Below are 26181 nucleotides of genomic sequence, written 5' to 3'. Positions count from 1 at the left end.
ACGTCATGACTTTTATGACAACCCAATAAAATGAGGTCATTAGGGTGATTCTTTATCTGATGTGATGTTGTCTTTTTTTTTTTTTTTTTTTAGAGAGAGATTTTTGCTATAGGGCATGTGTGCTTGCTAGGAAGACAGAGAAAGACAGAGAGAGAGTGAGAAATCACCCACCAGGGGGATGGCTGTCCACAATCCCTTCTCCTCTATTCTTCTCTTGGGATTTTGGGCACGCACGCATGCACATCCAGTGTGAGTTTCAAGCTGCCAGGTCTGGGACCCGAACCACAGTCAGTCATGTGGGAGTGCAGTGGCATAACTATTATGCCATCTGCTGGTCCTGTGACTGGTGTTCTTAGAAGAGATTACGGCACAAAAAGGGAAGTGCATATGAAGATACAAGAAGGTGGCCATCTATAAGCCAAGGAGAGAAGCCGCAGAAGAAAGCAATCTTATGAACACCCTGATCTTGGACTTTTAGCCTTAAGAATTATGAGAAAGGAAATTTCTGTAAAGCCACCTGTGGTATTCTGTTATGGAAATCTTAGCCATATTTCCTATGCCTAGACATATTTCCTGGCCAATTAAATTAATTTTTTAAAAAAGCAACCTGTATATCTTTCCAAAAGAGTTTGTTTCTGTCATAAAATCCACCAAAATCTTGATACTGCCGAAGTAGTTCAATCGGAGGCTGAGAGCCATAGCGATCCAGTCGAGGCATGTTTAAATCATCAACAAAAATCACAACTCGTTTGTTTCCTGGTGCTCCTGCAGACATAAAGTGAATTTACTTAAAAATATTTGACTTGCCTTTAGAAAAGGTAAGACAGAGCTTAGGTATGGCTTTGGATTCAATCATACTCTGAAGGTCATAATGAGCTTAAGTCCTTCTGTGAGTGAGGAGGTTCCCGTGAGAACCTGCCTCCAGGAGGAGTGATCCCTCTCCTCCTAATTAAGAGGCTATGAGAGAGAGGAGAGAGAGAGAGAGAGAGAGAGATTGACTCTCATCCAGGCCCTGCAGGGAGCCAGGATGTCCACGTTATTGTGTCAGGTGGTCCTCACTATCACTCAGAGAACATGATGATGGCAGTTCTCCAGTGAGGTCAGGACCTTTCTCAATCCCAGCCACACCTACTGCCCTCACCTACTGTGGCCTGGGTGTGGGTGATGAAGGATATTTTCTTTTCACGTTAAGACACAGAAGATTGCCCAAGGTTTTCTAACATGAATGCCATTTTACTACCCTCACAGGGAAAACAGGACTATATCTTCAAAAGCATCTTTTTAAAAAAAATCTATTTATTTACAGTCATTCACTGTACATCAATACAGTCTACAAAATGAGATTTTCCATCCAGTATACATTGCATATTGGCTCAATCAAGGCTATTACCATGAATGTTATCATCAACGAATAATTTTCTATTTGTTTCTTATACATATATTGCTTTATTCCCCCCTCCCCCTTAATTCCCTACCTCTCACCCTCTGTCAACTCCCTGCTTTTCCCACACTGTCTCTGGTATGTATAGTTGCTTTCTATATCTTTTTCTTCCCCATTTTATTGATTCAAAAAGATCCTAATTAAAAGGATTTCAATCAAAAGCATCTTTTTTTTTTTTTTTGACAGTTTTTTGCTATAGGGCGTGTGCTAGAGAGCCAGAGAGAGACAGATAGAAAGCGAGAAATCACGCCCCCGGGGCAGGGGGGATGGCCACACCACAATCCGTTTTCCTCCATTCTCCTCTTGGGATCTTGGGCATGCATACGTGCCCAATGTGAGTTTAAGCCAGTGGGTCTGGGACTCGAACTGCGGCCAACTACATGGGAGTCCAGCAACATAGCCATTACGCTATCTGCTGGTCCCACAATCAAAAGCACCTTGATCGCATGAAAGGGAATATAGTACAGTAGACTGCACAATGCCACATTTATCTTCAAAAAATCAATATACATAGTCATCAGAAAAAAGGGGATAAGTGATAGCAGACAACAGAGAACAACATAAGCAGACATGAGTTCACTTACTCTGGCATCCGGCACTTAAGACCTGATGGGCAAATAACCCTATGCCTATTGTTGGGATGAATATGGGACATGACTCTAAGGTAAATGAGGCAAGCTCAGTGCTCTACTTTATCCTCTGGCCCTGGAAGCCAAGTAGCAAGAAAGGTGGAGAGAAAAATTTCTAAGAATCAGTCATAACGATTTAGATTCCCTATCTAAAAGACAGACTGACTCCTGTTACCTACCCGAGGAGGAAAAAGGGAAGAGAGAGAAGGTAATGAAGCAGCAGCAACTCCATTGTCTAGCACACTAGGATTTACTGGATGATAAGCAATATGGAAGGCAGCTGGTGGTGTCCCGCCTAGGAGGACTGTGGGCTGAGCCAGTGAACCCCAGCAGTAAGTGGCTGTGGGATGAACTGCTAGAAGATGGGACTCAGTAGGGGTTCAGATCCTGAACGCCAGCCTAGGGAAACTGTCAGTAGGGAGGCCAGTGACTGATCTGTGAACTACTCTTGGGAGCCTCTCTCAAAAGCCTGCTACTGAAAACCTGCCTCACAGAGAACATGGACAATCATTCAGTGCCAGTCAGAGAAGCGGGATCCATCCACAGAGAGGCCCAGCTAAGTGCCAGTCAGGGAGAAGACACTTGTCCTTCCTTTTTCCTCCTTCTATCCCAACACACCAGAACCTAGTACAGGGAAGTTGGGCCCCAAGCCCATCCACCTCCAGTACTGGCTCCAGCTACAAACCAGCCTTCCCACAGAGGAGAAGAACAGGTTTAAATTGAATTTGGTATAGAAGTTTTACACTAGCCTAGACTCAATATCTGAAGGTAACCAGAAAGTTATGCTATTTATCTAAGTAGCTAATAAAGGAGGGTGAAGGAGATGACCCAAAACCTGCTTGGAAGTACTGAATGAAAAAAAAGAAAAACCCAAACCATTTTATGCTCATTCTCCAGTGAGTTCAGATAATGACATAATTATATCAGATATATAATCAGATATAAAGAGTTTTTTTTTAGAGGTTTTTGCTATAGGACATGTGTGCTCGCCAGAAAGACAGAGCGAGACAGAGAGGCAAGCTCAGTGCTCTACTTTATCCTCTGGCCCTGGAAGCCAAGTAGCAAGAAAGGTGGAGAGAAAAATTTCTAAGAATCAGTCATAACGATTTAGATTCCCTATCTAAAAGACAGACTGACTCCTGTTACCTACCCGAGGAGGAAAAAGGGAAGAGAGAGAAGGTAATGAAGCAGCAGCAACTCCATTGTCTAGCACACTAGGATTTACTGGATGATAAGCAATATGGAAGGCAGCTGGTGGTGTCCCGCCTAGGAGGACTGTGGGCTGAGCCAGTGAATCCCAGCAGTAAGTGGCTGTGGGATGAACTGCTAGAAGATGGGACTCAGTAGGGGTTCAGATCCTGAACGCCAGCCTAGGGAAACTGTCAGTAGGGAGGCCAGTGACTGATCTGTGAACTACTCTTGGGAGCCTCTCTCAAAAGCCTGCTACTGAAAACCTGCCTCACAGAGAACATGGACAATCATTCAGTGCCAGTCAGAGAAGCGGGATCCATCCACAGAGAGGCCCAGCTAAGTGCCAGTCAGGGAGAAGACACTTGTCCTTCCTTTTTCCTCCTTCTATCCCAACACACCAGAACCTAGTACAGGGAAGTTGGGCCCCAAGCCCATCCACCTCCAGTACTGGCTCCAGCCACAAACCTGCCTTCCCACAGAGGAGAAGAACAGGTTTAAATTGAATTTGGTATAGAAGTTTTACACTAGCCTAGACTCAATATCTGAAGGTAACCAGAAAGTTATGCTATTTATCTAAGTAGCTAATAAAGGAGGGTGAAGGAGATGACCCAAAACCTGCTTGGAAGTACTGAATGAAAAAAAAGAAAAACCCAAACCATTTTATGCTCATTCTCCAGTGAGTTCAGATAATGACATAATTATATCAGATATATAATCAGATATAAAGAGTTTTTTTTTAGAGGTTTTTGCTATAGGACATGTGTGCTCGCCAGAAAGACAGAGCGAGACAGAGAGATAGAAAGAGAGAAATCAACCCCCAGTGGGGATGGCCACGCCACAATCCCTTCTCCTCCATTCTCCTCCTGGGATCTTGGGCATGCACGTACACGCGCCTGGTGTGAGTTTAAGCCGCCGGGTCCGGGACTCAAACTGCAGTCGACTACATGGGAGTCCAGCAACATAGCCATTATGCTAACTGCTAGTCCCATAAAGAGATTTATTTTAAACAAAGAAAAATCAATGGAAGTTTGAAGAACCTGAGGGGAGAGAGAGAGAGAGCCATGAATTGGCAGAGATTGAAGGTGTTCTGTGTCAAAGATGAAGACAAATGTGCATGACTTGTTAATAGTAAGATATCTTGATTTCTAGCACACACACACACACACACACACACACACCCCACTGGTAGTAGTAGAACCACCTTTATAAATAAGTAAATAAAATACCAATTGTCATTTTATTATAGGCACTGTTTATGTGACTTAATAGCATAATGAATAATTTATGTGGGGTAAACTAAAATGACAATTCTTACCTAGAATATTTTTCCTTTTTCTTTCCAGTTTTGACTCAATTATCTCTTGTGTTCTTGCAGATGATGTTTGAGCAGAAAAATTTAGATAAACAGGGACATAGCCAGCTGAATCTTGAATTTTATTTAGCAATCCTTTTGCAATAACAGACTTTAAATTAAAAATATGTTAAATGATTTCACATTCATTATACTTGAATTGTCTTTATCACTAATAATCCAGTACAATGTGTAAGAAACAGAATAAAAGGAGAGAGCTAAAGCCAGAAAGAAATGTCTGCTTTCCTCTTTTCTTTTTAGAGAGATATTTTTGCTATAGGGTGTGTGCACTTGTTAGAGAGATAGTGAGAGACAGAGAGACAGAAAGTGAGAAACACCCCTAAGGGGGGATGACCATGCTGCAATCCCTTCTCTCCATTCTCCTCTCGGGATCTTGGGCACGCACGCACACGCGCCCGGCGTGAGTTTTAAGCCACTGGGTTCAGAACTTGAACCATGGTCCACTAAATGGGAGTCCAATGATGTAACCATTATGCCATCTGCTGGTCTCAATGCTGATCTCCTTACTGAAGAGCCCATGTAGCTACATTTACCAGAACTAAAGAAATATTCTGATCAGCTCTATCTCAGCAAAAAGTTTTATTTAAGCTTAGTCATGTGGCATAGGAAAAAGGCATGCTGCTGCATGCTGGAGACCATGAGGGAAGATTCTGGGTTCACGTCCTGGGTCTGCCTCAACATGCCTGGGATCCTGGATGGCTACAGGACTGGGGGATAGCTGTGGTGTGAAGACCCTGTCAAGATTTTGTGTCTCCATCTTTCTCTCTTTTTCCCTCACTCTCTTTCTCACAAGAAATAATAAACTTAAAAGAAAAGTTTTATTTAGTTTCTTATCAAAGTCCATTTTGGTTACTATCCAAGCCAATTATATAGCAAGAGTCACTGAAGGACCCAAACTTATTTTAGAAACAGTGAACTGCTATTTATGCAGAGTCCTCCAAAAGCAAGAAGTCCAAACAATCAGTATTTCTTTGTTTCAAAAACATTTGCATGACACCATAGCTGTTATAGACAGACCTTCATCAACAGTCTTTTGGGGACACAAACTACATTGGCCAATACTTATGCAGCCAGTGCAGTGGCAGCCCCAGAAAGACCAAGGGGTACAACACTGGTCTGCAGGGTCCTCTGGTTTACATAGTATAAACTCCAGTTTGCTAGAAACTGGAAAACTTTGGAATAATTCCCAGGGTCAATATAGGTCCACCTTAGTTATTGTTTTTTTTTTCCGAAAAATGTTATAAAAATTATGCCAATGGTGGGTTTGGATTCCAGAGTCAGTCTGAAAACATGCAAGGTGCGTACATGGGTACCCAAGATTCTGAGAGGCTGGAGGGCTTGGGGAAGGGGGCCATGGTACGACAAGTACGACAAGTCTCTGTGGAGGATGCTGACTTTCTCTCTCTCTCTCTCTATCTCTTGTGCACATGTATCCTCTCTATCATTTAAACAAAGTGATAAAAATTCCTCTGAGAAATAATGTATTGTTTCTGGTGTAAGCAATGTGGAGTCCATCATGCTTTAATTTTTGGAGAGAACTTTCTGTTTCATGTAGGTTTCCTACCTTGCCAACTCCAGTTATTCCAGTAAACAACACAGAACGTTTGACTGCTAGTAGTCTTTCCATTAGATACCCATAGCGCACTGTGTCAGTTGTGGGAACAAGCATTTCAAAAAATGGAACATCTCGGCTGTACTTGAAGGTAGGTATGATTCGTTCCCAAGGATCCAGCCGTTTGGTATCAAAGTCCATGTGGATACTCCACAGATCACCAGAACTGGGAAGCTAAAGTATAAAGTTAAATATCTCTTTCAATAGGCCGTAGGTAATATGACACGTGACGCTTGGTAAGTTCACATAGAAATGAAGGCAAAGAACATGAATGTATTCAGATTTTGATTTTCTTTGTAGAGAAGTACTTGTTTAAGTATCACTAATTCTTTAAACACAATCATCCAAAACAATGCATGAAAAAAAAAATCTGACATTGATTATATTAAAACCCCTTATCAGAATTATAAAGCATTTTCAATTCAACTTGACATCCAGGTGTATTACTTCATGAGAAATACTGCACTTAGTGCTAGGGGCAGGCGCTGAATGAGGTCCAGCCTCTTCAATGACCTGGTAATCTACTTGGGGAAGTGCAAACACTTCAGTTAGCCCTCACTGAGAAATAAGGACTTTAATGGAGTTTATTACATTCACAAAGGAGGGGCAGCTCCTTTCTACTAGCAGGGGAGTTAGGATAGTGGCTGGAGACCCAGGAAGGCTTCTAGAGGATAGTGATGCAACAGCTCACACTTGGACAAGCTGGAGTCAGACCGGCAAAAAGAATGAGATAGAGATGGGGAAAGAGAGAATGTTCAGGCTTAAAAAACAAGCTAGGAAAGGAAGGCAGAAGCCATGGAAGATGAGGTACATGCTAGGAATAAAGTAATCATTGTATATAGTGAGAAATGAGGCTAAAAACACAGACAGGGGCCAGTTTCTGAAAAGCTTTACTCATTAAAGATCTCGGAGGAAAAAAAAAATCAGTGAAGGATTCTAAACAGGTGAGTGACATGATCACAGTTCAGAAGGTGCATTCTAGCAGTGATATTTTCTTCCTTCTTTCCTTCCTTCCTTCGTTCCTTCCTTCCTTTGTTCCTTCGTTCGTTCGTTCCTTCCTTTTTTTCTTCCTTCTTTCCTTCCTTCTTTCCTTCCTTTCTTCCTTCCTTCTTTCCTTCCTCCCTCCCTTCTTTCTTTCTTTTCTTTCTTTCGAGGTTTTTGCTATAGGGCGTGTGCGCTTGCCAGAAAGACAGAGACGGAGACAGAAAGTGAGAAATCACCTCCCAGGGGGATGGCCACGCTGCAATCCCTTCTCCTCCATTCTCCTCTCTGGATCTTGGGCATGCACGCACATTCGCCTGACGTGAGTTTAAGCTACCAGGTCCGGGACTGAACTGTGATTGACTACATGGGAGTTCAGTGACATAGCCATTATGCCAACTGATGGTCCCCTAGCAGTGATATTTCAACCTCATTTAATAGTGACTCTTAGTAAGAAATTCATTTTACATGGTGACTTAGTAAGTGTACCTCTACTCTGCAATTCACTATTTCTTATTTTATTCTGTTTCTAAAAAAATTCTTGAGGTAAGTATAGCATAACATCTTTTCCAAGAGTTTTAAAGATCCACATCAAAATGTTTTAATATATGTATATATTAATGTAATTGCCCCCAATTAAGGTATAGATTATGTTCAGCATCTCAGAAGCCTCATTTATCCCTCTTTCTTGTTTTTATTTTTTCTAACTAATATTTTATTGAATGTGTGCTCCATATTTCCTTTTTCCATTCATTTATCAGTGGGCATTTATATTGTTTCCACAGCTTGGTTATTGTGACTAGTACTGCTCTGAACATGGAGTGCAGCCCTCCCTTCCAAGTCCTGATTGCTATTCTTCCCCCCCCCCAAATAACTTTGAAGCCCATTTTCTTTTTTCCATTTTGTCCACATTTTATTGATTCACAAAATACCTTAAACTAAAAATATGAACAAAGCTAGAATCTAGTTACAAGTACACTGTAATTTTCTTGAGGTATAGTGATTTAATGTAAAAATAATAAAAAAAATAATTAATTTACATTCATTCCCTGAGCATTGTCCCGGCATACAAAATGTGATTCCCCATTCAGAATATACTGCATAGTAGCTTAATCATACATGTTTTATCGTCAATAATTTTCCATTTCTAGTTGCCCCCTATTTCTAACCCTCTGCCATTTCCCACCCTCCCCCACACTATCTCAGTGTCTATAGTTGTTTTCCATTCCTTTTACCCCCACATTTTATTGGCTCACAAAATTCCTAAAATAATCTAATTACTTTAAATAGCAAGTTCAGCTGGTATGTACATATCTGTGAATACTTGTCTGACTGAAGGCATGAAACTATTAGTAGAATGACTATACTATAAAGTAGCTTCTAGCTGATGCTATATAGCTTACTATGGTCATTAAATAGGTATTTTTAAATATATTTTTTAATGTCAAGAAAGGCATTTTTAGCTTTAATCAATCAAAGAAATGCTAAGGAACTTTAGTTAAAACTTAAAGCCAGGAAACAGGTTGGGATTCTGTTCAAATATTAAGTACATGAACCTATTGTCAGCTCAAGATGGGACAAAAGTCCTTAAAACCATGAAACAAAGCCTAGAAGAAAATCAGTAATGTTTTAGTCAAAAATCATAAAATACTATTTCACCAGTTCACTCTAATGTACTTAATCTATCTTCTGTTGTGGTTCAATCTTCCCTATTAAATTCTGGGATATAATATTCAACTCCAGACTTGTCTCTATGATTAAGTTGGCCCTTTTCTTAGTTTTTGAACTCTTATTTCTGTGTGTCTGTATTTAATTTTCCTAGTATAGCACTCCCTTCAGAACTTCTTGGAGATCTGGTCTGGTGTTGGTAAATTCTTTCAGGCTATGTTTATCTGAGAATGTTCTTGTCTTTTCTTCCCATATGAAGGATAATCTTGCCAGGTACAGTATTCTTGGTTGAAATTGCTTTTCTCTTAGCACTTTGAATATATTTTCCCATTCTTTCCTCACTCGCATTGTTTCCAAGATGAGAGGTCTGCTGACAGCCTGATGGGATATTCTTTGCAGGTAACTTGCCGTTTCTTTCATGCCAATCTTAGTATCTTGTCTTTGTCTGTGGTTTTGGTCAATCTGGCTATAATGTGTCTTGGAGAAGATCTTCTTGGGTTGATTCTATTTGGGTATTGAGGAATATGTTAACTCTAATAGTATTTGGATGTTTGGCTAGGGTTCCCTTAGATCCATCTAGACACTCAGTGAATGAAGATTGAGCAGCAAAGTGATGAGGTAAAAGAAAAAGATTAAGAAAACAGAGAGAGTGAGAGAAAAAAAAACAAAGAGAGAATAAAAAAAAGAAAAGAAAAAGAAAAAAACCAAAAATTATATTTTTTTAGGTAAAGCAAAAAAACAAAAACCACGTGGCACTACTACTTCTCAGCAGCAATAGAGGAGTCTTCTGAAGGCCTACCCCTTGCCTCTCCTAGAGGGGAGGGGGGAAGGGGGTTAGTAGCAAGATAAAGGAGGATCTGAAAGCCAAGAAAATACTTTGCCTTAACAAATTTTTAAAAGAAAAAATTACAAAGAAATGAGAAGACAGAGAGAGACAGAGAGAAGGATAGAGGGTGGCCTACCACTTGAGACTGGGAGCTGGAGGCTGAATTATCAATAGAAATTCTTAATTTCTCTTATTCCCTGAAATCACTAGTTCTCAGCAGCAATGAAGGAGTCTTCTCTGTCTTGAATTCTTTATCATGTATTTTATGTTCTTTAAATTCAGCTTCCTTTTAAAGGATTATCTTGGTTATTATAGGTTTTTTTGACTATAACATGTATAATTAAGCCACTATACAGTATATCTTGGATGGGAAATCACATTTAGTATGCTGCGATAATGCTCAGGGAATGAATATAAATAAATTAATTAAAAAAATGTTTCAGAAGAAAATTACAGTGTACTTATAATTAGATTCTAGCTTTGTCCACATTTTAAATTTAATGTATTTTGTGAGTCAATAAAATTTGGAAAAAAATCTGTTGGGATTGGGGCCAGCAAGTAACGTTGTGATTAAGACCCTGGACTTCCGCATGGCCAACTGCAGTTTATGTCCTGGACCCTGGAGTGAGGATCACACTAGGTGTGTGTGTGTGTGTGTTTGTGTGTGTGTTTGTGTGTGTGTGTGTGTGCATGCACGCATCTAGAATCCCAGGAGGAAAATGGAGAAGAAAGGATTGCAGCATGGTTATTCTCACTGGGGAGTAATTCCTCATTCTCTCTCTCACTGTGTCTTTCTCTCTGCAGTGAGTACATATGCTCTATGGCAAAAACCTTTAAAAATAAATAAATAAATAAAAATAAAGAAAATAAATATGGCAAAAAGTTAAAAAAATCTGTTGCAGTTTTGGAATAGGGATTACCTTGGATCTTCACATTTCGTTGGGGAAAACTAACATCTTAATAATATTGAGTATCATAATCCATGAAAATAGTATACCTCTTCATTTGTTTATATTCTTCAAAATTTCCCTCAGCAATGGCTTATAGTTTTCAATGTAGAATCTTTTTTGTATTTATCATTAAATTTATTCCTAAGTATTTAATATTTTTTGCTATTACAAATGATATTTTATTAGTTTCAGTTGCTCAATTTTTGTGGATCTCATGTTCAATTACTTAGCTAATTTGCTTATTAATTCTAATGACTTGTTTGTAGATTATTTATAATTTTCTGTATTTTCAGTCATACTTCCTGCAAATAATATCAGTTTTATTTTTTTCTTTCCAAAGTCTATATTTTTTTCTTTTCTTGCCTTATTTTACTGGCTACTGGCTAGGATCTTCCATATAGTGTTGACCGAAAATTGTGATAGTGGCTATTTCCTTTTTATGACACTTTCACTTGATTTCATAAGCAATTAATAATTTGGAGCCTGTAATTTTAAAAACACTGGTAGAAGGGGTGAGTTAGAGAGGACTGAACAGGGAATAGTAAATAGGCTATTTTAATGACCCAGAAAAGAAATTATAATAGGCTGAGTTCTCCAGAGCAGTGAGCATAAAGAGACAAGGACATATTTTTAAACATTTAAGAGAGGGACCAGTAGATGACATAATGGTTATATTGCTGGACTCCCACGTAGTTGACCATGGTTTGAGTCCGGGACTCGGCAGCTTAAAACTCACTCTGGGTGCATGTGCATGTGTGCCCAAAGTCCCAAGAGGAGAATGGAGGATAAGAGATTGCAGCATGGCCATCATCCCTGGGGTGGGGGAGGGGTGTGATTTCTTGTTTTCTGTTTCTCTGTCTCTCTCTGTCTCTCCGGTGAGCACATGTGCCCTATAGCACAAATCTCTCTCTCTCAAAAGAAAAAAAGAGTTTAAAAAAAATCCATTGAATTTAGTGTTTTGTTTGCTACAGGGAGGAGAGTAGAGAAGGGAGAATCTTTAACACTCCCTGTTATGGTTTGTTCTCAAAATGCTTATCTTGTGGTCTTGGTGGGTGGTAACTGGATATTTCTTGAAGGTTCATGTGTTGGAACACTATTATATTGTAAAGGTGCTATGTAAAAAAAGGATTCTTTTTTTTTTTTTTTTTTTGAGAGGATTTTGCTATAGGGCACGTCTGCTTGCTAGTAAAACAGAGAGACAGAAAGAGAGAAATCATCCCCCCAGGGGGAATGGCCATGCCACAATCCCTTCTCCTCCATTTTTCTCTTAAGCATGCACACACATGCACCTGGCATGAGTTTAAGCCACTGGGTCCGGTACTCAAACCGTGGTTGCCTACATGGGAGTCCAGCAATGTAGCCATTTGCTGGTCTTGAATAAAAGGACTTTCAATATTTTGAATACAAAGAAAATTTGAATGTAAGAGGTAATGAATATAATGGATATGTTAATTATTCTGATTTCATAATAACACATTGTATTCATGTATTAAAAACAATGTATTTTATGTATGTACAATTACTATTTGTCAATTAAATAGAACAATAACAATGTAATGATTTAGAATTATTATGTTAAAATTAAATTTAATTGGTTCTTACCCTGGCATCAGGATTATCATCAAATTGTGTTCTAATGAAGGTATCAAAAGAATCCCAATAGTTTTCAGTTAAGTTTCCACCCAAAGACCATAAATAACAGAATACAAAAGTCTGACATAGGATAGTGTTCAGTTTTGTCTGCTCCTGAAAGAATAAAGAGAATCAGTTTTAATATTGTCTATGTAAACATAAGAATCCTACATTACAAAGTCTAAAGACTATTCTTTCACTTAAACTCACACATTTTGAAATGAATCCAGTCTGTGTTTCTTATACTAGAGGGACTGTTTGACAGAGTAGTGTTTTCTTTTAGTTATACCTAATGGAATACTCATGAGAAAATAAATGGCATGACATATGTAGAATAAAAGTTCAAGGTTGGCTTTCACCAGACAGTTATATATTTTTTATATCTGTATGAAAGTATTCAAGCATATTGAGATTATGTTGTATAGAGAATACGTTGTAGAATGTAAAGAAATTCAAAATTGGGTAGAGGAATAAACTATAGGCTTGCTACCAGTCCTTTGAGACTTGGAGATTCTATGAATCTTACAGTAATTAGCCCATGAAAAATTAACTTGAAAATAAAATAATCATTAATTCAGAAAATTTGGAGTTATTTATTCACAAAAAATATATATGGTAATCTCATTTTCCTAGTTTCATAGCAGTAAGAAAATCCTTTGTACCATTGTCAAGTTAACTCCATCTTTCACAAGTATCAAAGACTCCAATAAGCAGCAGAGTGTAGTAACTTTGCTGATATTCACTTGTGGGATTGCTTGGCTGCACTTTTTATTGATAAAATTTAAACCTTCATCAACATAACGTTGGAAAAGATTCAATATATATTCTTGGGTTTCCTCATTCAGCTGAAAATGAAATAACACTTTTTTTAGTAAGAATGTATTAAATATATAATTAAGTTTAAAAACAGATTGGTTAAAAAAATCTTTTCTGACAACATACGAGGTTGTCAGAAATGTCATGATGTATATTCTATGTTATTCTATGCAAAAAGACACCATGACTTTTCCAACAACCTAATATTTAGACCAAAGGCTATAAGCATCACAAAATATGAAATGGACTAAATTTAAGGAAACCTTCTATGACTGGGACAGAACACATAGAGGAAATTCTGGATAACTGATTGTGCTCTATTTCTTGATCTGGTAGTGAATACACAGAGGTTTCAAATGTTCACAGCATTATATAATGTTAAATGTTGAAGGCAGTAAATATGTTTATATCCTTGATTTGCTTATTACACACCATATACATGCTTAAAAAAAGACCATTCTGTACCCTACAAGGATATGTAATGATTATATGCAAATCATAAATTACAATAAATATTTAAAGAGGGAAAAAAAGTGCTAGAGGAAAAAAAAATCTAATTTTAAAAGTAGGCCAAAGACATTCCTTAATAGACATGTCACCAAAGGAGACATACAGATGGCAAATAAACATAAGAAAAAATGTTTAAATCATATGTCATGGGGAATTGCAAATTAAAACAAGATATGACTACATGCTTATTAGAATAAATAAAAATCCAAAACACTGACAATGCCAAATTTGGTAAGGGTGTGATCGACAAGAATTCTCTTTATTGTTGACGAGAATACAGAATGGTATAGTCACTTTAAAAGACTGATTGACCTAAGGTTGTACAAACACAAGAGATGGGGTGAATGCCGGATGTGGTGTGTGTGGAGGAGCGGGGCCTAAGGAAGGACATTTGGAGGAGGGATATGGAGGCAGAGCATTGACGGGATGGGGAGGTGTGGTGTTATCGGTTGAAGGCATTTTCATCAACTGGACTGGGGAGAAATGTTCACATATTGAAATGTTCACTTTGTAAGCTAAATAATGTGATTGAATGTATATATTAAAAAAAAAAAAGACAGTTTGACAGGGCCAGCAGGCAGCATGGTGATTAAGGCACTGGATTCCACATGACCAACTTCATAGTCCAAGTCCCGGACCCCACAGTCTGAAAAACATACAGGGGACGTTTACATCCATGCCCCCCCAAAATCCTGAGAGGAGAAGCGACTGCAGCATGGCCATCACCCTTGGGGGTTGATTTCTCGCTTTCCTTGTCTCTCTGTTTCTCTCTCTCTCTCCCTGAGTGAATGCACCCTATATAAAAAAAAGGTAAAAACAACAACAAAAAACAGTTTGACAGTTTCTTATAAAGCTAATAAGGAGACTTCAAACATTCATGGGAAAATAGAATTCAAGTGTGAGTTTAGTTGCTGGAAAAAATATTGAAATCCATGCATGTTTTTTTCATAATATACATCTTCAATGAACCTTTCGAAGACTCCTTATATATCATAGGATCCAACAATTACACTCCTAGGTATTTACCCAAATAAGTAGAAAACTATGTCCACACAAAAACCCCCACATTAATGTTTATGGGAACATTATTTATAATTGCTTTAACTTGGAAGCAACCAAATGTCTTTCAATAGGTGAATGGATAAATGGACTGTGGCACATTCATATAATGGAATATTATTAAGTACTAAACAGAAATAATCTAATAAGCCATATAAAGACATGAAGGCACCTTAAGTTCATGTGACTAAATGAAAAAAAAAGTCATTTATAAAAGCTTTTATAACTGAAGGTTATGTATGATTCTAAGTGTATGACATTCTGGAAAACTGATTGCAGGGTTTGCTGGATGGGGAGGAGGGATGACTAAGAGGAGCATAGAGGATTTTTAGGGCTGTGAAGGTATTCTGTGTGGTATTATAATGGTGAGTACCTGCCATCATGTATTTTTCAAAACTCATAAATTGTATGACAGGAAGAGGGAACCCTTATGTAAACTTTGAACTTTTGTTAAATTGTATCAATATTGATTCACTAGCTTTAACAAATGCACATCAATGTAAGATGTTCATAATAAGGAAAACAGTATTTGAGGGAGATGTATATGGGAATTTTCTGCACTTTCTATTTATCTGTAAACCTGAAACTGCTCTAAGTATAATAAAAATTGCTAATTTTAAACAAAAGTGACTTTAGAAAGTTTTAAAACTCTTATGGTAGTGGTAGTCTATGATACAGTCTTAAATCTGAGAACCACATACTTAAAAAAAATATGTTGCAACTAGACCACACTATTCTTAAAATGTTGATGACTAACCCCAGTCAGAATGGCTAAGATTAAAAAAATAAAGAACGAGGGCTAGCAGATGGTGTGGTGGTTAAGGTGCTGAACTATGTGGCCTACTGTGGTTCAAGTCCCAGACCTGCTGGCTTGCTTTCTCACTTTCTCTCTCTTTCTCTGTCTCTCTCTCTCTGGTGAGCACATATGCCCCATAGCAAATTAAAAATAAATAAATAAAATTAAATAAACAATTCCTAAAAAATAAAAAGAATGGTAAGTACTTGCAAGGCTGTGGTGAAAAGGCAACTCTCCTACATAGTTGGTGGGAATGTAAATTAGTACAGCCAATGTGGAGAACAATATGGAGGTTCCTCAAAAGCCTATAAATAGAACTAGCATATGATTCAGCAATTCCACTCCTGGATATTTACCCAAAAAATAGGAATACACTCTGTCAGACAAGTACTTGCACATCCATGTTTGTTGTGACATTATTCACAATTGCTAAGACATAGAATCAACTCACATGTCCAAGAACAGATGAATGAATTAAAAGAATGTAGCACATATACACTACAAAATACTATTCAGTCATAAAAAACAATGAGACTCTGGCATTTGACAGAAAGTGGACTAATTGTCATTCCCTTTCATCAGCCCCAAGCATTCTTATGTCAATTTTAATGCCTCAGCTTGTTCTTGGCGTGATTTTAGGGACTCTAGGAAGTGGCTTGTGTTTATATTCCAGAGGAACCAATCTGGGAAGAGGCCAGGGAGCATAGACTGGAAAGCACAGTGACTAGGCGGGCTGGTAGGCTGAAGTAACAAAAAATAAGGACACATTTGGGGAGTGTATAAACATTCCTAGGGGATCCCAGAAATTCTTAGGAAGAGGGGTAGGTCAGCCAGGCACAACGAGGCCTTAACCTGTTGTACTCTAGGGCAGTGCATGTTGGTAGATGGAGATACGGGGATATCTAGTACTTACTTTTTTAGAAATACCCTGCATCCAAGTTTTAACATAAGGCATCCACTTCAGTTCCTCAGGATCCACAAATACCATTCCACACCGACTGACTGTTGCAGGTGAGGCAACCTTTAGATCTTGTACCTAAAGTTGAAGGAAGTTGACTAGGAAACAGCTAATATGATGCTTCCTTATTCCTCCAACTTCAATGTTAATGATTTAATGCTAACATTTAAAGTTTAAGTTAACACAGAAAGATTTATGTGTGTGAGAGTGGGAGAACAATAAATAATTAGAAATGGAGGAGAAAAGTTAAGTACACCATAGGTTAATAAAACCAAAACCAAGACCATGCATATAGGAAGATACTGCAAAATCCTTATGGGCAGGAATTGGTATTTATTTTCTTTTTTTTTCTGTTAGTTTTTCTTTTTTCCTTTTCATTCTCATATCCCAACACTTAGTCCAACACTTGGTCCACAGTAGGCATTCAATAAGTATTTGATAAATGAATACAGTAAGGGTGATATTTTCCATAATGGTTTTAAGTGTATTGGTCTAAATTTCTCTTTCAATCCTTAATGACATATTCATATCAAATGGGATAGTTTATTTATATTAATATAACATTTTTTTATTTAGCATTTCAAATTATATAAAGTCATGTGTGTGTGTGTGTGTGTGTGTGTGTGTGTGTGTGTATAAAGGGTCTTCAAAAAGTTCAGAGGTAGGCTATTACCACAGCTTTGTGGTTAAGGGAGCTATTATAGATCTCACATATATGCATATATATATTGTGTGTGTGTGTTTATACATATATGTATATATATACACATATATATATACACATATACATATATGTATATGTATATTTAAAGGGTCTTCATAAAGTTCAGGAATGGGCTGTTATCATAGCCTAGTGGTTAAGGGAGCTATTATAGATCCCACATAGTCAACTGTGATTTCAATCCTAGCCCAAGCTTCTTGAAAATTATGCCAGGTGAGTGTGCAAGCATGTCCAAATCCTGACAGGATGGATAGATGGAGGAGAAGGGATTTTGGCATGACCACACCCCACTGACAAGTTCTTTCTCTCTCCCTTTCTGTCTACCTCTGGTCAACATTTGCACCCTCTGGCAATTAGAAAAAAGAATTAATAGAAAATGTGTATTATGAAAAAGCTATTCACAGATTAAAAAACTTTTTTTACACCAAAATAAACATGTGTGTTAAAAATTTTTTTTCCAGACGGCATGTGCATGCCACAATTCCCTTTCTTCTATCTTCCTATCCTATTGAGACCTTGGCATGCATGAACACATGCCTGGTGTGTCTCTTATGTCACTGGGTCTGTGACTCAAACTGCATGATCAGCCATGTGAGATCCAGTTTCCTCAACTACCAGGCTATAGGCTGGTCTTAAATTTACTTTCATTTTTCATGGAATCCCACGTAGTCAACTGCGGTTCCAGTTCCGGATCATGTTTGCATGTGTGTGTGTGTGTGTGTGCGTCCAAGATCCCAGGAGGAGAATGGAGGAAAATGGAGGAGAAGGGATTGCAGGATGGCCATCCCCCCAGAGGGTGATTTCTCGCTTTCTGTCTCTCTAGGGGGAGGCCCAGGTCCCTAAAGAAAAAAACTCTCCCAAAAAAAAAAAAAAAAAGAGAAAACTCCCCTTGCGCATATCTACCTCCAAAGAAAAACAAGTGCTGAGAAAGTGATAACTTATTGTATTTCTTTTCCTTTTAAAAAATCATTATTTTATTTAACTTTATTTATTATTATTATTATTTTCCAGTTTGATCAAATAGATACTGAGAAAGAGAGTGATGGAAAGTGAGAAAGCAAGTCACCAGATCCAGGACTTGAACTGCAGTTGGCTATGTGGGAGTACAGTACCTTTAACCACCACATCACCTGCCAGTCCCAAGAATACATTGCATTTCTTGTTTATAGAGAGAGCAATACTTGAGAGAATTTGATTGTCAGGATTAACAAACAATTATGGAGGAATAATGAATATTGACTAAGTAAACAAAACACCATGGTAGGCATTATAGACAGCAAATTATACATCAGTGTGAGAAAAAGAAATTCATACTGGTATGCTAATTTAATGAATGATTTCACTCTACAGTAAGGTTTACATTTACCTCAAAAAGCATGTGAATTTGAGGGGTGAGTTTAATCCGCTCACTGTTGGCCAGGCAAAGCATCTTGTTATCATCCAACACTGTATTCATATTTTCAATCCACAGAGCATCTACCGGCCCATCGCTGATGATCCATTTATGGTCTTCTGAAGTATCATTTACAGCTGCTCGGACACTTAGTGCCATCAAACCATCTTTCCATTCTAAAGTTATGTTATTAACTTCACCATATAATTCACCCATAGTAATTGATTTAGGATTAAGAACATATGTTTTAACTGGTTGGTAAAAGGGATTGTCCAAACCAAGTTTTTGCAAATTCCCTAAAGTTTCTGCTAGTATTTGGTAAACTGTAGTCTTGCCCCCTCCTGTTGGTCCAACTAACATAACGCCATGCCTTACTAGCATAGTTTCATAGAACTGTATCACTTTTTTAACCATACATGTCTCAGGCTGAAGCTTTTGTCCATTCATGACATCCACAATTGTTGACTGCAAAATACCATAATCGTGTTCTGGGATATGAACTCCAGGAAAGAGGTCAGATATGATTCCACTGACAAGACAAAATCAGTTAGAAAACATTGTCATTGATTTTTCTTTGTCTTTCTTTCTTTCTCTCTCTTTTTTAAGTGAAAGGAAAAGGTAGTTTATTATGTAAAAGTGAAAGTACACTACCAAGAATTAGGAGCAGGACTGAGCGAACAGAGACAGAGTGGCTCAGAAGACCCTGGCAATTGCATTCTGCGAGATTTATAATTTTTATTGATTTATTTTATTATTTTTTCTTTTAAATATATTTATTTTACATTCACTCACTGTATACCATCACAGCATACAAAATGCTATTTCCCATCCAGAATACATTGTATATTGGGTTATCAAGGCTATTGCCATACATGTTATTGTCAACAAATAATTTTCTTATATGTGTTACAATTTTTTTTTGAGAGGTTTTTGCTATAGGGCGTGTGTGCTCACCAGAAAGACAGAGAGAGACAGAGAGACAGAAAGCAAGAAATCAGCCCCCAGGGAGGATGGCCACGCCACAATCCCTTCTCCTCTATTCTCCTCTTGGAATCCTGGACACGTACACACACACCCCCCATGTGAGTTTAAGCCACTCGGGACTTGACTTGAACTGTGGTCAACTACATGGGAGTCCAGCAACACAGCCATTACGCCAACTGCTGGTCCCAATGTTACAATTAATATGTTAAATATGACAGTGGGTCTTATGTTTTTCATTAATCTCCTTTTCTTCTGAACATGCACAGTTTTAGACAAGTATGATCTCAAAATTTATCTCTGATGGGCCTTTTGTCAACAAAGTAGAGGAATGTGAGTTCTACCAAAAGAAGGGACTAGACATGGGTTCTGGAAAACAGGGTATCTGTTAGAGGACAAAAGCAAAGGAAATTCTAGCATAGCCGTCCATAGACACACCAGGATGACAGATGTGCACCAGAGGTAATGGGTAACCAGTCCAGATGAGGGCAGGGTGCCACCAAAGGACTCCAAGGAGACAAATTCTACAGAGTATTTTGTATGACTTAAGTGTTTTTTTTTTTTTTTTTAAATATTTCCACTCTGGCAAAATTTTTTTTTGAAGAGGATTTTGCTATAGGGTGTGTGCGCTTGCCAGAAAGACAGAAAGAGACAGAGAGATAGAAAGCAAGAAATCACCCACTAGGGGATGGCCACGCCCTCCATTCTCCTCTCAGGAACTTGGGCGGGCACGCACCCGGCGTGAGATTATGCCACCCGGTCAGGACTCGAACCACAGTCGGCTACATGGGAGTTCAGTGACAGCCATTATGCTAACTGCTGGTCCCCCACTCTGGCAGAATTTGAGGATGAATTAATGAGAGGTTTATAGGAGAGTAGGAAAGGACTAAAAATTGAAACCCAGATAATGAATAACTGAAGGGAAAAAACTAGATGAGTTGATTAAAAAAAAAATTAAAAAAAAAGAATATACAGCTCAGAAATTTACACAGTAAATTGGATAATATTTAAATAACTATAAAAATTTTGGAAACAATGCCTATTTAGTTCAAGTTGTATTCCAACTAGGTGGTGTGTAGAAAAAAGTGCATGTGTTTATTTCCCACCTCCCTTTTAGTAACTTAGTATTTAAAACTGAAAAGCCAAGAAGTGGCATGAGGTAGTACTAAAAAAGTATAGAGGGGAAAAACAAAATAAATAAAAAAGTTGAAAAATGATCATCTTTGGGAAGGGAATTGGTGCAGGGTTTTCTATGCGACTACTTTATCACACTATTTTACTTATTTATTGCTATTGGGTACATGCACTTGCCAGAGAGAAAGAGAGAGAGAGAGAGAGAGAGAGAGAGAGAGAGAGAGAGAAATCACCCTCCCCCCTAGGGAGATGACCATGCCACAATCCCATTTCCCTCTGAGGATTTTTTGGACATGCACACAGATGAGCCTGGCATGTTTTTTAGGCTACCAGGACTGGGACTCAAGTGTACAATTGGCTATGTGAGATCCAGTGCCTTAACTTCCACATCACCTACTGGGCCCCTATTTAAGTTTTTAAACTATGTACATGTGTAACTTGGAGAAATATAATCTTAAATAAAGAAAAGAAGAAATGGATGAAAGCAGTCACAGTTAGGTTAAGTCCAAAGTGTAATTTTTTTTCAGGTCAGAAATTTTTCTTAGGTCAGGAATTTATAAGCAAATGTTAATTTGTATAGCACACAGCCTGGTGTTCAATATTTTGAAAAAAAAAGGCAAAAAAAAGTTACCTGAACAATGCCGAAAGTTTGGTAGTATTTTTATTTTAAACTAGTATTTCTTTTCTTTTATTGAGAGATTTTTGCTATAAGGCATATGCACTCACCAGCGAGATAGAGAAAGAGACAGAAAGTGAGATTTCCCCCGCCAGGCAGAATGGCCATGCCACAATCCCTTCTCCTTCATTCTCCTCTTGGGATTTTGGGCACACACGCACATGAGCATGGTATGAGTTTCAAGCTGCCAGGTTCGGGACTCAAACTGTGGTCAGCCAAGTGAGAGTACAACACCTTAAGCACTATGCCACTTAGTGGCCCCAAGCTAGCATTTCTTAAACTGTGATAAATAGCTCCAGAAAAATTAGATTATTAGCTTGTTAGAGACAGAAATAATTGGATATAAGACTGTTCTTTACTTCTACGTGATAGCTATGCTTTATTCTGTAATACCTAGAAACTTACCTGAACAGAAGAGCATCATCTGTCAGAAATTTTGGCAAGTTGGAGTCTCGTAAGGCTCTTATCAATACCACATCTTCACTTAGATCTGGGTTCTCCCTTTTTAAAGATCTACATTCAAAGGAATATTTTAGTTGATATCTCAAGAACCTAAGATTGGACATCATTTACCAAACTTTGAGTCAGGGATTCTGGCCACAGAAAGCTGAGAAGGGCACTTCCCTTTGGATTCTTGCTGGAAGGAGAGGATTGTTTTCCACAATGTGCTCAGGGTCCATCTCCATCAGAGCACACAGATAAATTCTGCACTGGCAACACAGCCTTGAGAGGAATGACAAGGAATCTTTTCAACCCTTTCGCCTCCATCAATCCAGACTTTCTCCATCCTGAATTTATAGCTCTCTAAATGCATCATGATGACACATAACTCTGATACTTTCTTTTATCTCTGCCAGGAATGGCTTGCCTTGCTCTTTGGCCTACTCTTGTTTCTCTCTCAGAACTCAGCCCACTTACCTCTGTTTCCAGAAAGCTCCTCTATCCTCTTTCTCCTCAGTGAACTTCATGCACAGCCCTATTGTTGCCCTTGTCACACCACATCCCGGATGACTCTGCATTTGTCTATCTTGCCCACTGGAGGTAACTGTGTTCTTTTAGTGCAAACGTATCCAAACTCAGTATCACTAGTCCTTACATAGCAATCCTGTAAAGAGGAGACCTACTAAATCTGAGGTTAAAAGAAAAATAGAGGGTAGAGAGGGTGGGGAAATTTGTGCAGAGCCCAGTAAGACAAGAGCCAGGCAGAAGGAGACCTGCATTTGCAAAAACTGAACCAGTAAGTCATGGCCTAAGAAGAAGGATGAGAGAAAACAGATTCCCTTGGACACTGTGGAAAAGCCAGGGATTCCAGATATTGAACTATTAAGAAATTATGAAGAGAAAAAGTTGGGCCCTAAAAAGAGGAAAGATCTTTCTTTACTAGAAGCTAGAAAGAAGCTTAGTCTTGGATTGCACAATAAAGACAGAAGGGAAGCCTATTACCTAAGACTGAACTGAAAATAGGATGAAATTTCTTTGAACTCTTGGGGCTTTGTCAAGCAGGTGATGACTTACTTTATTATAAATGAATAACAGGCTATGTTTCTTTTAAGTCTTGCCATCTTATCCTATGGTGATAAAGGCTTTTGTACACGAAAACCCAATGAATCCAGGAGAAATAGAAGTCAACAAAAAACCTACTTGAGATTCAGGTTCAGTCTGAGGGCAGTCTGTTTGGACTCACAGGGAAGAACTGCGATGGGAGAGGACAGAAGCTTGTTTCACCCTGATATGGCTAAGAATGCTGACTAGACCAATGGCTGATATTTATTTATTACTTATTCTGCACCAGGTGTTGCTCTAAGAGCCTTTTGTGTTAACAATTTGATGTATTTAATTACATGGTCTGGAATTTCATTCTTGACCCCTTTGGTTTTCTTTTTTTTCCTTCCTTCCTTCCTTCCTTCCTTCCTTCCTTCCTTCCTTCCTTCCTTCCTTCCTTCCTTCCTCTCTCCCTTCCTTTCTTTCTCCCTCTCTTTCTCTCTCTCTTTCTTTATCTCTCTCTCCCTTTCTTTCTTTTTCCTTCTGCAACAGGCACATTTATTCTCTTTCTTTATTCATTTTACATTTTGTCACTGCACACCTTTATAGCATACAAAATGATTTTTCCTAGCATGAAAACAATGTATATTAATCCAATCAAAGATATTACCATATACATTATCATCAACAGATAACTTTCCACTTTTGAGTCTGTTAAATGTTTTGCCTTTTTCCCCATGATTCCCTCCCCAAGCTTCATACTGTCTTGTAGAACTGAAGAAAGTAATTCCATTTACGATAGCCACACATACAAAAAAAGATACCTAGGAATAAACCTAACTAAAGAAGTTAAAGACCTGTATAAGAAAAACTATAAAAATTGAAAAAATAAATAGAAAATGATACACAAAAGTGGAAATACATCCCATGTTTCTGGGTTGGAAGAATTAATATAATCAAAATGTCAATTCTACCCAAATTTAAATTTAATGCAATTTTGATAAATTTAAAGAGATTCTTCAAAGAAATAGAAAAAAATCATAAAAATTGTCTGAAATCATAAAAGGCCTGTATCACTAAAATAATACTGTGCAAAAAAGAATAAAGTAGGAGTTATCTCACTTCCTGATCTCAAAATATATTACAAAGCAGTGATAATCAAAACAGCATGGTACTGGCACAAAAGCAGATATGTAGAGCAATGGAACAGAATAGAAAACTCAGAAATAAACCTCAAAACATACAGCCAACTGATTTTTGACAAAGGGCACGAGATAATTCCCTGGAGAAAAAGAAAATTTCTCCAGCAAATGGTACTGGAAACATTGGATATCCATCTGCAGAAAAATGACACTGGATCCCTATCTCTTGCCATTAACAAAATTCAACATAAAAGAGGCCAAAGGTCTAAACATAAAACCTCAAATTATAAAACTACTGGTGGAAAACACAGGACAAACTCTTGGAGACATTGAAGTGAAAGAATTCTTAAATGAGACCCTTCCCCCCAAAGCACAAGCATAATCTCCAAAACAGATAAGTGGGACTACATCAGGCTAAAAACCTTCTGCACAGCCAAAGAACCAATAATTAGAGTGAAGAGTCAATCCTCGGAATGGGAGAATATATTTGCAAACTATGTCTCAGATAAGGGACTGAAAATCAAAATCTATAGGGAACTCAAGCAACTTACTTGCGAACCAATAAACAAGTTAAAAAATGGGTAAATGAGCTGAACAGATACCTCTCCAAGGAAGACATATGAATGACCACTTAGTTTTCTTACCCAGCCATGACCAGTACAGACTTTACAGCTCTCATGCCAAAGTCATAGTGATCCTGCTGAGATAGCTGTTCACTGCAAAGCTTATACATCTGAGTCATTTTTCTTGCTAATATTTTACTGGATTCAAATCCTTCAGAATATAGAATTACCTAGAATAGAAAAAATATAATGCAATGCTTAATGTATTGATAACAATATATTAACAAATGCCTACATAATCAAAATTGACTTTGGGCAGTATAGTTTCCAAGTTGTTATATCATTTAATACAGAGATGTAAAGATTGATGGGAAAATGGTTTTCTGTGCCACAGGAAGGTAGATTTTTGTAAGGGGACACCTGGGCACTGATTTTTGTGTTTTCTCTATGAATGAAGATGTGGCTTTGGTGACATATGGTTCAAGGAGCAGCAGAGCTCAGTGTTTAAAAATGAGCACATCATGGAGGGTGGATAATGTATTATATTAAGACCTGAATACAAAAGCAAGAATTGAGCTTCTTAGACCTGACAGGAATTCTACCCTGGTGGACGATATCAGTGATTGCCAAGTGCTCCTTGTAGGTTCCCTGAGAGTCAAGGAAAGCTGTGTAAAGATCCGCAGCCTCTCCTCTGCCCTTGGTGGCTGCCTTGCTTTGGACAAATTTCTGCATTTTGGTTAAATTATTTGAATGATGCTTAATGTCTTTGATAGTGTGGACCTTTACTTATATCTGTGATCTGCCCAAAATGCTACAGTTGGCCTCAGAAGCAGGGTTTATTTATTGCTCTATGGTTGGTTAGCTGTGATTTGTATGCAGTAGGTGATAAAAATATTTACTTATGACACAACTTGATTTATTCAGTCTCTAACAACAAAAGGAATAGCACTCAGAAGACCAGATTTCCAAACAGTCCAGTTCATTACTGAGTACTCTAACAATAGGACAAAGCATGAAATGTGAGTAACACCCAAGTTGGACTGGGCTCTAAACCTGGTTTTCTTTCTACCAGCTTGGACAACAAGCAAGTCATTTATTGTCTCTGTTCACAAAGAGGGTCCAGTGAACACATTTCCTGTTTTAATTGTTTCCATCCCATACAGCCCCAGGAGGTACTGGGGGACCCATGTAATGCTGTAAGCATTATGCTAAATAGCAGTTTTTCTAATGCTAGGAGTTGGCATGGTCTATTCTATTCTTAAGCAATTACTTTTACTTCATATAAAGAATATTTAAAATTATCAAAGGAATTTATTAGCCAAAGGAGTAATCTGTGCTGACTGAAGAATTCCATTCCAAACGGGATAGTGTCTCTTGCTGTGAAATGCTGCACTGAGCATAAGGAGCCCTCTGGAGTCCTGAAAGTCCCTGATATTTTGGTCTTGGTGGTCACATAGATGAATAAATATGCAAGAATTCACCAGGCTCTATCTTTATGTATATTAAACTACTTCAATTAAAAAGCACCATGAAAAATATATTTCAATACACAGATTCTTGGTGAATATAAAGGAACAAAAGCCAGTGTAAGTTGAAAAATTTCTACATAGGGAACCAGCCGCTAGCGTAATGGCTATGTGGCTGGACC

The 26181-nt window shown here is 38.1% G+C and overlaps 1 protein-coding gene across 1 annotated transcript in view; it reads right to left on the bottom strand.

The window, feature by feature from the left end:
- Positions 1–26181, bottom strand: part of DNAH6 (dynein axonemal heavy chain 6) — a 314451-nt gene that overhangs the window by 132800 nt on the left and 155470 nt on the right. Inside the window, exons 32-40 of the mRNA XM_006149128.1 lie at positions 24615–24763; positions 21752–21859; positions 18529–19084; positions 16397–16519; positions 12965–13147; positions 12273–12416; positions 6198–6419; positions 4577–4724; positions 608–765 (exon numbers count right to left, since the gene is read on the bottom strand). Of these exons, the coding sequence (XP_006149190.1) occupies positions 608–765; positions 4577–4724; positions 6198–6419; positions 12273–12416; positions 12965–13147; positions 16397–16519; positions 18529–19084; positions 21752–21859; positions 24615–24763 (1791 nt within the window). The remainder of the gene's footprint in view (positions 1–607; positions 766–4576; positions 4725–6197; positions 6420–12272; positions 12417–12964; positions 13148–16396; positions 16520–18528; positions 19085–21751; positions 21860–24614; positions 24764–26181) is intronic.

This window comes from Tupaia chinensis, unplaced genomic scaffold (assembly GCF_000334495.1).
Source record: "Tupaia chinensis unplaced genomic scaffold, TupChi_1.0 Scaffold000253_1, whole genome shotgun sequence".
NCBI classification, from domain to species: domain Eukaryota; kingdom Metazoa; phylum Chordata; class Mammalia; order Scandentia; family Tupaiidae; genus Tupaia; species Tupaia belangeri.
The sequence above is the reverse complement of the archived record's forward strand: the minus strand, read 5'-3'. Positions and strand labels throughout refer to the sequence as shown.